At 37.9% G+C, this 14,895-nt stretch overlaps 1 protein-coding gene and 1 pseudogene across 2 annotated transcripts in view; both read right to left on the bottom strand.

Moving 5' to 3' along the window:
- LOC105459045 (neo-calmodulin-like) overlaps positions 1-2,700 on the bottom strand; it is a 34,074-nt gene extending 31,374 nt beyond the window's left edge. For both annotated transcript variants that reach the window (XM_011704718.1, XM_011704719.1), the window contains exon 1: positions 2,557-2,700. In XM_011704718.1, the coding sequence (XP_011703020.1) occupies positions 2,557-2,643 (87 nt within the window). In that variant the 5' untranslated portion in view covers positions 2,644-2,700. The remainder of the gene's footprint in view (positions 1-2,556) is intronic.
- A 106-nt stretch (positions 2,701-2,806) lies between these two features.
- Positions 2,807-14,895, bottom strand: part of LOC105459050 — a 21,301-nt pseudogene continuing 9,212 nt past the window's right edge.

Here is a 14,895-nt window from a genome sequence, read left to right as displayed (position 1 = left end):
AAATAAAATAAATAAAATATAAATAGAACTCTTAGAATATAAAACTTTTATTTATATTCCTTGATGTTTATATCTTATGGATAACAAAGATTGGAACACAATGTTTATGCATTATATCTGTATAAAATAAAAATAAATTAATATTTATAGCGCACAATAAGGAAGAAATATTATCTAATGTTTATATGTTATTTTATTTTTCTTTCTTTCTTTTTTTTCTCAAAATATCTTTTTAATAAACTTTAAAGTCTAACTTTAACTTTTCTATATAAATAATTAATTTATAAATAATTATAAATATTTATAAATAATTTATAAGGAAAATTATTGCAACCTCAATATCTTTAGGATATTTTTTTAAATTAGGTATATTTTTAAATAGGTATATCTTATATCTAATAATTAACTTCCATGAATACCTATCTATTAAATCTACTGAAGAATTAAATCTATTAAAGTATGATCTATTGTACGATCGTTATAGGAGTTACGGAGACACCTTACAATTAATATAATAAAAAATACATTTAGAGAACAAGCAATTATTTTATCTAAGCACATTTACGGTATACCCTGATACGGATGAACCGGTACGAATAAAAAATCAAAAAAATTTTCCCCAGAAAATTTCGGCGATAATGTGCAGATGCCGCATGAAATAATGGAAACGTGAGCGAGCGTGCATATCGGAAAAATGTCTCGAATGTTGACAGAGCAAGTTATGCAATTTTGATGGGACTTCAGAGCGATGTGCGTATGTATGTATGTACGTGTGAAACCTTGATATCGTTACACTATTGTCGTCGGAGAACTTTTCCTCTTCTTCTTCGTTTCCGTGACGTGCACGTGTTGTTAATCATGCGTGCACACGTGCAAGTTGTAAATTATGCGTGTATTTATGTTTCTTCCGTGAAACCAACTTGCAATAAATTCATGCGGACAGCGTCTCTTCGGCTATTTGTCTCTATCGCGAAGGATCGAAGCGTTAAAAACTGTGTGTGATTTTATTTTTCAGTTTTCTCCGTCTCATCTCTGAAGATGAATTTGGCACAATCCATAGAAGAATATCTATGACTGTGTCATTTATACTGCATTGATTATTGCCTCGGGCTTTTATAACTTTTTACGATCAAATTCCATTTTTCCTGTTTTCTGCATTTCCAATAAATTTTCATTATGGGTAAGGGAAAATTCTTAGATATACTTTCAAAATTCTTATGTCTGCAAAGAAAATGCTAATTATAACTGTGTATCGTAAGTCATTTCCTTAAAATTATTTTATATTTAGCCCACACAGAAAGAACGATTTTGTTGAAAAACCTAAAAATTTTGCTAAAAACAGATAAATGAAAATAATTTTTTATTGAATCATCAAAATAATTTGTTGGTATGTTAAAACTGATAACTATTGCTATAAAACGTTTTGATATTCTAGCAAATATTTTGACTTTCGCACAAAATAATTTTGACTATTGAACAAAAATTATTTTCAGATCTGGATTCAGCAAAATTGTTCTTTCCGTGCATCAACAATTAAATCGTAAAAAAGCCTGCCAGTAATTTGATGTCTATATGTCTTTCTAGAAATGATATATGTTTTTTTAACATAGCTCAGAATGGCATTAAGTTCTCATGCGCAAGTTCTTTCGGGTCAATTTAAGATACTTCGCATAGAAGAATTCCGAATGACATTCTTTCTATGTTCATGCGATCGTTCAACGTGTCGTTGAAAACGACCACATACATTCTTTCTCCCGGTAATTAAAGTTTGCGTTTATAGCTTCGCAATATCGGTTTTTAACGGGAAAATTGCGCGATGTTTCAATCAATCCCGTGCATACCTAAAAAAACTCGGCACTCGCTCCGCGACGCTCGACAAAACGGAGGTAAGTTTCACCGTATCTCGCGACGATCGTTCCGCGAAATTAATTACCCTAATAAAAACGACCCGTTTATTATCCCGTAAATATACGTCTCGCGTGATCCGCGTGCGATATCAGCCGCCACGCTAGAGCTATTATGCATTCTCCGCGGCGTCGTTTCCCCTCACGTGCTATCTGAAGGAGCTATCGTCGTCGTCGTCGTCGTCATAACTCCACCCAACACCTAACGACTTTGCGATAAAGGTGCGCGTTAATGACATTACAGTTCGGCGTGCCAATGCCCGCTTGATTGCCATCGCTCGCGCGCTCCCTTTCCCTTCCGCTCTTTGCAGAAGTACAATCTAGATCGTCACTTCGCGTCGCCTCTTCGAAATGAGAAATGACCGCCAATCCGGGGCCGGTGGCGGCCAAATTGCTCGGGAATCGAGGGTGATGCGAGTTAAATCGTTTTTCTCTCGGTGCAGTGTCTACATGATATATACGCCGCGCGAAATAAGAGCCGCTGCTGCTAGACTTCCCTTCAGAAGTCTCTCCCCCTTTCGCGCGATTTGCGCGCGTCCCTGGTGCAGAATTTCAGGCCGCTATATGGAGCGCGAATACACGCAAACGGCGAAACGGAATTCAGTCTGGCAGAATTCGGTCTACGAGTCTAATCGCATATGCGATATTTTACCTTGCTTCTGTTTCGCGGTGCGAAGTCCTCTTTGCTAGGTTTCCTGCGCTTGTCCTTGAGGATCATCCTCGCCGCGGCGAACGCCATCTTGTCGTCGGCGCACTCGCTTTTCCGACAGTCCCGGTGAGAAGTAAAGCGTTAAACTCGTCGAGATCGGTTTAACGATTCAACGAGCTCCTCTTTCGAACACACAGTGTGACAGGAATCACCGATCCGACAGCGTATGACACGATAAAAATCTTTTTTTTTCTTTTATTGCTCTTATTGCTTGTCGATCGACACGCCCGCGTGCGCGCGCTTATAAGTTACGTATGCGTATCACAATATTTAAATGTATTTATTTGCTCGTATTTCGCCTATATATTTGTGCGCTCGTATATGCATTTACCCGTGTGTGTGTGTGTATGTGTGTGTATGTCGATAATTTATGCGAAGGCTACCCCAAAACGCTTACAACGTCGCGTCGTAATCGCGCTATTCGTTTTATCGCGAATCCTTATCGTTTAGCTACCGCCTCGTCGTATCGTCATCGTCGTCATCGCTCCCGTTCCCGTTCCGCCGCCGTCGCAACCTTGTCTCCCGACCCCGATCTATTCCCTTTAACGTATCCTCTATTCTCGGCAGATACTCCCGCTTCCGGTGTCTTTCGTTTAAACGGAGCGTTTAGATCGGTTGACCCGCGCTGAGACGACACGCTGAACGCTATCGATTACGTTTTAAGAGCTTGGATGTGGATACAGCCAACGGCAGTCGTGAACCGCATCGTCGTGGGCGTCAACGAGTCGACGGTGATGCTCACTTCATCGCGACGGCCCGATCGGCAGTGCCGGAAGTGCACCAGCGGTGATGCCGGTGACGTACTCCCGCCGGCGAGGGCAGCGATTTTTCTCGGGTGTACTACTCGGCGGCGGAATCTCGCGGAAGCTCGTCGAGAACATTTGCCTCGCCGTGACGTGGTGGTTACGCGCCCCCGGAACGACACGACCGCTTCCGTTTCCGTTTTCGTTTTCGGTTCGCTTCGGTTCGGTTCTGTTCGGTTCCGTTCCGCTCGCGAGGCGATTTCGCACGGATTCTGCAGGATGCTCCTTGCGACTTCTCGCGATTACGATGAGGTGCGCCTTATTGCGTCCTGCGTCGATCAGACAACGGTTATCCTAATTACGATCATCGATCTAGAAAGAAAGAGATAAAGGAGAGGGGTAGTTCGTGGCCTGCTTTCACGCGCGGTCTACATCCTATACACGCGAGACTCGCATAATCAATCGCGTTAGCGGCAACTCGTTTCCCGAGGAGAAGTCGACCGGAAGTCGATAGATCGATAGGAGAGCATTAGAAGGGATTCATATTTTCGGCATGAAATAAGAATAGCATGTAGGATATCACCTCTTTGGTAATTAAACTGTCCAACTAGTTGACGCCGTTAACAGCATAAAAAATATGTTACGATTCAGAAATATCTGCACGGAAAGAACAATTTTGCTAAATCCAGATCTGAAAATAATTTTTGTTTAATAATCAAAATAATTTTGTGAAAGTCAAAATAATTGCTAGAATATCAAATCGTTTTATAACATTACTTATCAATTTTAACATTCCAACAAATTATATTTTGATGATTCAATAAAAAATTATTTTCAGATCTGTTTTTAGCAAAATTTTTAGACCTTTCAACAAAATCGTTCTTTTCGTGTGGATATATTAAAAATGAGATCAAATGTTCTCCTGTAAGTCAGACGTAGAAACTTCATAAAAGTCTCGTAGAAATTGGAAGGAATAAGGTGATGAGTTAAATTCGATCGATAACTTTGGCATATCACGATAAATAACGGGATAACAGAGACATTTTAACTTTATTTATTCGTCAGAATTTTTAAGTGTGAGTATCTTGATAACTCAACTTCAAACGCGAAACTGACGAACAAAGTTTCAAGGACGTAGGCTGAAAGAAGTTGGAAAACGAAATATCTACCTTTCAGTTTATGCTGAACGTAAGTTACTTCGATAGAAATGTAATTTTGATGTACAAAATGGATTCAATCGGAAAGTTGCTAAAACTAAATCTCTGTTATTTTGTAACGAATAAATCATATGAAATGAATTAAACACTTATACTGTAGAAAAAGATCGTCATTTTTAGCGTATACTGTAAAAAAGCGATGTACATATATATAACCTTATGGAATAGAATATTTATTTACTTCTAGCATTTAGCCAAAGACGGGAATATAAAAATAAATAATATAAAAAAGAATTAACAATTCATCTGGTTGCATGGCTAATGTTTCTACCAATATAGATTACCTTGAATCTCGGTATAATTTAGTCTTTATCTTCTTCTGATTCTTATAGAACTATAGAGAAAGATAAAAAATAAGTTAAACCAAGATTAAAATTAATCTACATTGGTAGAAATGGACATTAATAATTATTTTGGAATAAAGACTATCGAAAGTTGCATAACATTCGAGATATTTTTGAAAGTTATTAAATATTCTTCCTAACATTAATAACTATATTAACTATAATTGTACTTTCAAAGAATTTCGGATAAATTCCTTTTTTTTAAATGTAATCGTCTATGTCGAAATCTTCTGAATACATGCCATAAATCCTGCAACCAAATTTTATATTTTTTCCCTAATATTTATTTTTACAAGTTTATGAATGTAATATTTTTGCGCTATGTTCTATTTAAAACAAAATAAGCGGATTTGCAGAGTATAGTATTTAAATCGTTTCACATATTCTGTTCATTCTCGTTACTTAATAACCAGCTGTATAATTTCAGCAACTTTTTGCGCTATTTTGTCGTGTTGGGTATTTTATTTCTCTGCAAAAAGACCTACATTCGCGTAATCCAAACGCGCGTTAGAATCCTCGTGGAATCGAATGTCCCGCGAATCCCATCATTTCCGGCATTCTGGCGAAACTCGCGAAACTTGCGCGACGTTGCATGCCGCGAAATTCCATGCTCGCGCGACGCGATAATGCAACGTATCATGAAATCGGTTAATCCGCTCGGGTGCTCGCACTTCGCTATCACCATCGCGTCGTCGCCATTTCGCTCGCCCTCGTGCGTTTCTCTATCCGCCTAGAGAGGAGAGAGAGAGAGAGAGAGAGAGAGAGAGAGAGAGAGAGAGAACCTTGAGAGCCCACGTGCACCTCTCCGTTCGTTAATATTTCAGGGTTATCGGACGGCACACGACGGTCGCGCGTCGCCGCCGGCAGCGTGCATTTCGTGCGAGCGATGTGCATCGTTTGTACCGCCGCGACGTTCGGATCGGGGAAATCTCCGTCGCGCACCGTTGATCCGTGACAAGCCGGTTGCAACACGACGTCTCGGCAACGGTTGAATATTCCGTTACACCCGACACAGACGACTTTTCCAAGAGGAAAAACTGGAAAGCAAACTTTTAAATATTCTTTCCCAGAGAGAACGATATATTTTTTACATGCTGTAAGAATAATTTACGAAACAGTAATCTAATTTCCGGTTTACGCGGAAGTGTATTTGCATATTCGGGGAATGGATTTGAGCTACAATGCGCCCTAAATTCACAATCTCTCCGTTCAATGATACGTTCTTTGAATTTATAAGTCGATCTTTTTCACGAAACTTCGAAATTTTAAGTAATATAAACCATCTTGTGAGGACGCAATTAGATTTAAAGTTATATTTCTGTTGAGGCAAATTTCGTTTGAGACAAACTGAAAGGGAGATTTTTTGTTCTCCAACTTCTTTCTCAATCCTTGAAACTTGTTCGCCAATTTGCGTTTGAGCAGCTTCAAGTTACCTGGATATTTACTCCTGAAAATTTTAATGAATAATGATGAATGATTTGCCCAATTAAATTTGTACCAATAAAAAAAGATTCGATTCTATGAAATTTACTAATAAATATGCCATTTAGCGACGAAACAGCAAAATTTGCGTTGTGCATGATATCGATGAAACGGAATTTTTATATTGAAATTCGATTGAAATCAAGCTAACGAAATTACGAAGGTAATCCAATTTATAAAATGAAGTTTATTGCTTCGCGTGTATAAAGCTAGCGGAACGAGTGGTCGTTGTCAGATATATCGAAATAATTTAGATAAAAAGAGAGAGAGAGAGAGAGAGAGAGAGAGAGAGAGAGAGAGAGAGAAGGGGAGAGGGCAGAGCTGAGCGCGTGTAACAAAATGCTGAATTTGCGTATCCGCGTTCGGATACGCACGCGGATTTGTGAGAAGTACGAATTTCAAACGTAATCGAATTTTGCCCATTGCCGTGTAATACGCCAAGTTACGTGAATTTTTCCGGATTCTCGCCCGTTATCCTATACGGAAGATACAGAGAAATCCGAGGAGAAATCTCACCAAGAGAGAATCAGAGAGGGTTGAAGTTGAGACATGTAGCATACGATACGACGCTAAGCACCAATAGACAGGAAATCATTTTATATGTCCCCTTCTCCCTCCTCCCCCCCTCTCTCCGCCCTTCCTCCCCAGTGAACGAGCTTCTCGTCACTCTTGCAAATCGAAAACGCTCAATTTCTCGTGCTCCTCGACCCATCTTCGCTACTCTCGTGGGAACTTGGCGTACGAGTAGTATTGATCATTCCCAGGCTGCAGCCCCCTTCTTCCCTCCCTGCCTCCCCAACCCCCCCCCCTCGGCGTCCTCCGACCATCATTTCGCGTCCTCCGACCTCCGATCTCTGACCTCCGACCTCTGTACCTAAATCCAACTCCCTCCCTCCCCGACGAGCTGCATCGCGCCCCTCTGTCCTTGCCCGCAGGCTTTCAGTGATATCACGATTGATATACTTTTCCATTGGAAACCTGCATCTTTTTCCATGTCACTCAGTCAGAGAGATTTTAAAGAGGGACGTATTAAAAAAAAATTGTTTTTCAACATACCAGATAGAATTATACAGTATTATTTATGATAAAGCGAAATTGAACTTGCAATCCTTTGATTAAAATTAATTATCAATTAAAAAAATAATTACTTAATTTTTTAACTTGATAATAATTATACTTAATTTTTTAACTTGATAATAATTATACTTATTACATCAAATATCGCAAAAATATCGTAATATAAATACGAGATTACTAACAAACGATAGATAAATTTGCCCATAAATACAAGAAACTATAGCGTGCATTATCGTTACAAAATTTAAGAGATGAAAAGTTTCCAACACGATGCTATCATACACAATATTAATACATAGCCTCTCTCGAGTGAATCGACTTTTTTCGAACGACGCAGGTACATAGACGAAGTTCACTATGTACCAAATTTACACCTGTTGCCGAGAATATTTCACAAAGAAGCTGTATGCCCATCATGACTCTTGAACGCGTCCGGTGGCGCGTGACGTCGGCCGGTCACAGTTTAATATCGCGATCATCTCGCTCGGACGGTCCCGTATGTGTTTGTATGTATGTTCGTGTATGCGTGTGTGTGTATGTGTGTGAGACTCGCGGGACATTTTACAAAATATTTACATCCAGGTGGAGAAAACAGAAATGTGGATGCGTATGCGCGCACGTAAGTGCGCGCGCACAATTATCCAGGTTCACGTCCTACTTACGATATCGAACTGCACGGGAGAGTTGGCCGTCCCGCAAAACGTTTCTGCCATTGACCGTTCATTCTACGATTACGAGAGAGAATTGCAATGCCCCGCTATATTACTTCCTACATCTGCCCCAGATAATATTAATCGCGTCTCTCAACAGCATAAATTCTCTAATTTTGTATAAAAACAAATTTTGTATAAAACTTTTATTCTGAGTATTTATAGTCAATTCTTATATTTAAGACCGTCTTAAGTACAGTCTTAAAATATCACAAAACAATCACACCGTATTAAGACGATTATTTAAAACGATTTTATAATAAGAACGGACTATGAATATTGACCTGTGACCTAGTTTTTCAGCTTGGAGACACACAAATTATTTAAATTTATTAAATAAAATTATGCCATTGCTATTATATCATTGCATTGAAAACATAAATACAAAATTGACATTTTTGAGATAATGAAAAGAAATTAATCCTAAAAGATCGATTCAAGATCAATTTCCTTTCTGCGTCAAAAAAGCAAATTTTTTACTTGTATCATTTTTCTATCATCGTGGCATACACGAATGACACTACAAATACGTAAAAATAGGCGGAATAAAAAAAATTATATACTTATATGATGTCTAATAATTGCGATAATTAATATAAGTAAGAAGACACAAGTCATATTATTTAAATGTTTAATGTCTTTTTCGTTAAATATGTATTAAATATTATGGAATCTAAAATTGGAATCATCAGCTGTTGTGAAAAGTAAAACTAAAATCATAAATCGACTATTATTTAAAATAAAATATTCATTGTTATTATTATTCTCTCTCTCTCTTTCTCTCTCTCTCTCTCTCTCTCTCTCCGGATATTTTTTTAAGAAATTTTTATTGATTTTTGTTAAATTTAAAAGCTCTGCGTATAGACATTATTCAAAAACAATTCCAAGTATTTCCGAGTCAACTCTCGCGATATCTCTCTTCCTGCAGCACGTGGAAAACACTGATAAGTTTTCTACGAATATTTGCGAGATCGATCGAATATTAAATGAAACTGCGGGTTTGAATTCTCGCGAATACAGAAAGCAGAATTTTACTATTTGTCGCTTCAGTCGACCGCTGAAAAGCATATCGTAGGAATTCCATGCATTTATTTGCATATCTTCCGTGAACCAATGCCCGTCAATGTGTATTTTTTTACCCCGTCGGTCATCATTTCATCATTTATTATGTGAAAAACGATCAACGTAAAATTTATCATTCACTGCAGCGCCGACGTCGAGTATCGCGCGTTGATTAATCGTATTGAAATTCGCATTATCGTATTCGTTATAAAAAACGAATTATTTCCGTGACAATGAACACGTGAAAACGATATCATTTGTTATTGAGACAAAGGCAAAAAAAAACCGATACGTCAATTTAAAAGAGGAAAAAGACTATGAAATCTCTACGGCATCAATGAACTGAGTGAAATACAAAAGGGCGCTCAATGGCTTATAAACTGCTCAATACCGAACAACAAAAATCTCGCTTGATCGTGTTCAATTATAGACTACATTTTTTTGAGTAAACAAATTAGCAAATAAAATTTTTAAAAATTATAAAACATATAATGTAACATACGTAATTATTTAATCGTCGTTAAAATATACAAATGCGATAAATCGTGCGAAAAATCATTTTCTGTGTAATAAATTATATTATATGATAGTGTGTTTTTTAATAATAAAAGAATGAATTTGACACTGTTTCAAAAATATTTTCTCAGCATCGTATATCTTGAAGATACATATTTTCGTAATGATGTAATACAAATTATATTATTATCGTACGAAAGTACGTACATTCAAGATGTACAATGTTTTCACACAAAAGTTTCTTCTTTATTACTTCAGTTAACACTAATAGCAGAGTATATTTTACTTTATCTCTTTTATTATTAATTCAAATATTTAGTTTACACGAGCAGAAAATATAATTAAGCTCACCGTTCACATATTGTCAATTGCTATTCCAATTTGCATCGGCTAGAAACAATATTGTGCATAAAATTTAATTCATCCCGAGCGACAAAATTGCAGGAATTTAATGACCGTATAGTAACAAATACTAATTGATGGACTTTCCATTAGTTGTTCACGCATTCCTAGAATTTTCGAGCGCGATACAATCGCATGTAATTTAGTTAATTACCGTTTCACTGTGTACGACGTGCATGCAATGTATAATTCCGCGTTTTAACGCTCTTCAGCAACATGAAAGTTTAAATGCCGGTTTCATATTTCGCGCTAACCTTGAATTCTCATGGTTTTTACTTTACGACGATGTTTGCAAGTACTCGCGATATAGCAAAGTCCTCATTACGGTAATGTAGTTTCTCATTTTCGCGGTTTTCTCTAATACGCTGGAAAACGTCCCAATTTATCGTCATTATTCTTAAATCGGCAAAAAATTTACATATTTCGTAGAATCATATTTTTCGCTCGTTAAAATCTATAAAGATCACTCGAAAAAGATCTCGTTACATTGATAATTTACACCCGAGTCAAAATCAAGCGTGCAGCTATAGATTTAAATGATAATGAAACACGTGTTCCTTTCTCGGAAGAAAATCACACGTTGTTATTTATAAAATATGTGCATCTGAAATATCGTATGTAAACAGTACTATCAATTATCCTATATTCAGAATAATAATGAACTTGACCTTATAATTCTTATTAAATAATTACAGGCATAATTTAAATTTAATTATATAATGTGCGATTAGACGGCAATTTATTAATGGAAGAATCTAAACGACACGCGAACAGTTTTATCAAAATTACAACTAGGCAATTAGAAAAATGACATAATACGAAGAAAGTATTATTACAAAAAGAACCATTTATTATGCATTCTGTGCTCGATATATACTATTTCTACTTTTTCCTTTAAATTTGTATAATGTATCTAATTTTCATGAAAATAACAAGAAGTAATTTATTGAATTGTTAAAAACAATCTATCTATTTCGCGAAAATGTGTCTCGTAGATTTCAAACGTACACCTTCATATTATAAGGATCGCGAATAGTGAATCTCTCTCTTAAGAGTCCCCTGTGAAAATGTCAAATTAAAGTTGTCTATACTTTATGAGCCGGCTTATTCCACAGTGCATCATACGAATGCAAATTTGGTGGGTGTATCTCATTCGTTTATATTGTAAACATTGTATTTAACAACAATAATTTAGGGTCTGTTCGACAATATTATTATCGAAACCCTAAATTTTTCTCCAATTTGTACGAAATGTTTCCGTCACGAAATTTGAGATTCTTGAATGACATTAATTGTAAGTATAATCTATTGAGACGGATAAATACAGAATTATTAAATTTTAAACACATTTGCATTATCATGAGTAGCATTTTGTTAATTTTTAACATATATGTAACATAACTTTGAGATGTGTAATTATAATAATAGAATAGGTATATTTTTTCGAAGGAGATAACATCGAAGGAGACAGTTGCCTAAACTATAAAATATTAAAAACTTTACATCGAGAAAACAGCCACCGAAAGGACACAAAGAGAAATTGTGAGCAATATGTAGTTCACTTAGATCAGTGGGAAAAAAAATGGTACCGTCTAGAGCAATAAATCCCGTATAAAAGTCTTGCAGAAGAACCATTTATCTCTTATGTAAAACATCATTCCTAGCGATAACAACTATAAGAATGAAGAGATACACATAATAGGGCAAGCGTGGTAAAGAGGGAAAGAGTAGTCAGAAGGAAAGACAGAGGAACGGACACCGTGCTCTCCTCGCGGAAACAACTCACTGACCACTCGGCGGAGGTACGCGATCGGCTCGTCCGGCGGAAACGAGTTGCCGGTCGCCGACGACCATAAGAACACTCGGAATCCGCGATTTCCCCGTAATCGTCCTCAAGGCGGGCCGACGCGGGCTGAGCGCCGTCGATGGTATTCGTGCCCGTGATACCCGCCATTTTTGAGGAAATCACAGAAACCGCCAGCGGACTCGGGCAAACTCCGGGCGACCGCGGTCTCCGCGCCACGAAAGCGGAAACCTTCGTCGTAACGTCGTCGACGTTTCTCGGGACCCGTACGACCGGATCGCCGCGAGGCGCGCGTCGCATCGCGTAGCGTCGCGCCGCGTCGCGTCGCGACGCGTGAGCAAGCGCGCGATTTGCAGCGAGTCATTCCATTCATAGACGATAACGATTACCGTGCGATTCTACGGACTTACGTGCTCGTCGCTGAGCAGATGGCCTATGACTGACACCCTCGAGCCACCACGCGCCCTCGCGCAGCCAATGCTGCGAATTCCAGGCGGTCGCTCGCGCGCAGGTCCATGCACCCGCACCCGCACCCTCGCCCTCGCCCTCGCCTGCACCCCGTACCCGCATAGCAATACGATAGCCTTTTCTTTCTTACTCTTGCCGATTCTCCGCTTCTACCCCCGTCGACTTTACCTCTTTTTTTACTCAAGATTGGTGCCGAGAGCCCTACATTTTTATCTCGCGCTAAACTTTCGCCCGTGGCCTATTTCAGCTGTACTAGAAGCTCCGTTTCTCTAATCTCGGTCTTTAGATCTTTTCCCTCACGAAATCGTAAAAATTCATAATAAAATATGATGCAATAAAATCGTCTCACACGACGTGTATTTTATATAAATTAATTATCAAAGATAAATTTTTCTCTTTTATCTCTGAATTGTTTTTCGCAGTATTATTTTCATTCAGTTGCTTATATGTATATAAGTAAGAATTATGTCTTTTTTTTTGTTTTCACATATTGCCTTTTCTAAATGTTTTTATTTTGATGATTTATTTATCATTTAATGGACTAATACGGAGAGACAACCTGGTATTTCAATATTTATCTGTTACTAGTTATATATACAATAGAACTTTTTTTCTCGCGCTTTCTTCTCACGGTGCAAATTCTCCACTATTTCGTCATAAATCTTGTTCTTATTTCTATGCAGCAAAATTGCGTCGACGTAATGGAACGCCTCTCGCCACACTCGATCTTTCTATCGCATTTCGTAACATTCTTTCTTCATTAAGGTCTCTCTTTCTTTCTCCCCTTCATCTCTGTCTTTCTTCGAATTACGTTTCCCTTGTCCATCGCTTCGCAAATGATCCTTGAATTGTACAAAGATTTAGGCAGAGATATAAAATGCTATTCAACAAGAATATATTATATTTTCCTTCGGCGCAATAATGCGTCGCATAAATAATGAACGCGCGACGGCTACAGTGAATAGAACGCGCGGCAAGGGAACAATTGTTCAAGAAAAATTGAAAACACCATCGACGATCGAGAGCATCGAGCACAATGCGCTTTGTATCGCGGCGGGGTAAAGTTCCGAGGAGTTGCCTGCACGAGAGGCCTTTGTGAATCTTTCATTGTTAAGTATCGGCAGGTGTCAGACGAGCTATCGCGGCCGCACATTGCGTAAATTACCTGGCGAGAGTCCCTTCGCGTCGCGCCATTGTTCTCGCGACCGCGTCGCGAACGGCGACGGACGTGTCTCATCGCTACCGAATATTCTTGGAAGGCCATTCCGACGGCGGATGGCGTCGAACAGAATCGCTCTCTCGCTCAGCCGCGACAACTCGATAGCTGAGAAAATCCTCGCCGCGAGACGAGACGGTATCGCGCTCTTGACATTTCACTTTGCATAGCCGCTTTGTCTCCTTGCGATGTGGACCGCTCGTTATCGAGTTTTTTTCCCCTCCCATTCATTTCTCGCTCTGTGAAAGCAGCGTTGACAAACCGTAAAAGAGTCTCGCTAAAATGGCTGAATAAAGCGTGTCCCTTTCAGCTTATTTTAACACATTAATTCACTGTCAGTGTAACGTTAATAAAAATGTAGCATATAGTTTTAAATATAATTATTGGAAATTCAGAATATATATTTATTAAAAGTTCTTAAAATGTCGATAACTTTAATTACATTTCATTCTTAAAAATTGAGTTCTTCAATCAAACACGCCCAATATTTATAAACACAATAAATAATTTTCTCGATCTTTAAACAATAAGTTTGTAAGTCATTTTGATCTATAGAACATCTATAAAAAATTATGATAACTAAATCTGTGTGATATATTCATAAAGCTTTAATTGATCGTGCGTTAAAATTAGGAGAAAAGAAAAAAAGAAAAGGTGTATATGTCTTCTATATGTAATTTCGTTTATTAACGATAATGTACCTAATTACATATATTTTTGTTTGCATGTTGCACTTAACGGCGATTGTAAACAATTTATATTACTACCGCTAAATGAAATATTACTTATTACAGAGACTTTTTATCTTCAACGAAAGATAAGTTGGTCACTCCACTTAAATGGCGAAGTAGTATAGTACCGTATTAGACAGACGCCTGACTCTGCAGGCGACTCGCTACTCAATCACTCCGTTATTATACACGATTCACGTTATACTCCAAGATCAATATTTACCAATGGATTGCGTTTGTTCTAAATTATCGGACTCATATAAATAATAACGAGAGCAACGATGACAATTAATGATGACAGTAATGAAAATGTAATGATGATCCTTTACAGAAATTTAATACCGGAAGATAGCGATTAATTACTAATTTTAAGTGATAAAGTTTTTATTACTTTTTAATACTTAAAACCTCTAAACAATAATATCCAGTATTAAATTGGATTTCTGTAAGGCATATGATAGATCCACATTGCAGTAACATGATATAACGAAAATCCTCGGCCCCCGCCCC

This window comes from Wasmannia auropunctata, unplaced genomic scaffold (genome assembly GCF_000956235.1).
Source record: "Wasmannia auropunctata unplaced genomic scaffold, wasmannia.A_1.0 LD334216.1, whole genome shotgun sequence".
In the NCBI taxonomy this organism is placed as follows: Eukaryota; Metazoa; Arthropoda; class Insecta; order Hymenoptera; family Formicidae; genus Wasmannia; species Wasmannia auropunctata.
This window is presented reverse-complemented; position numbering and strand designations above follow the sequence as displayed.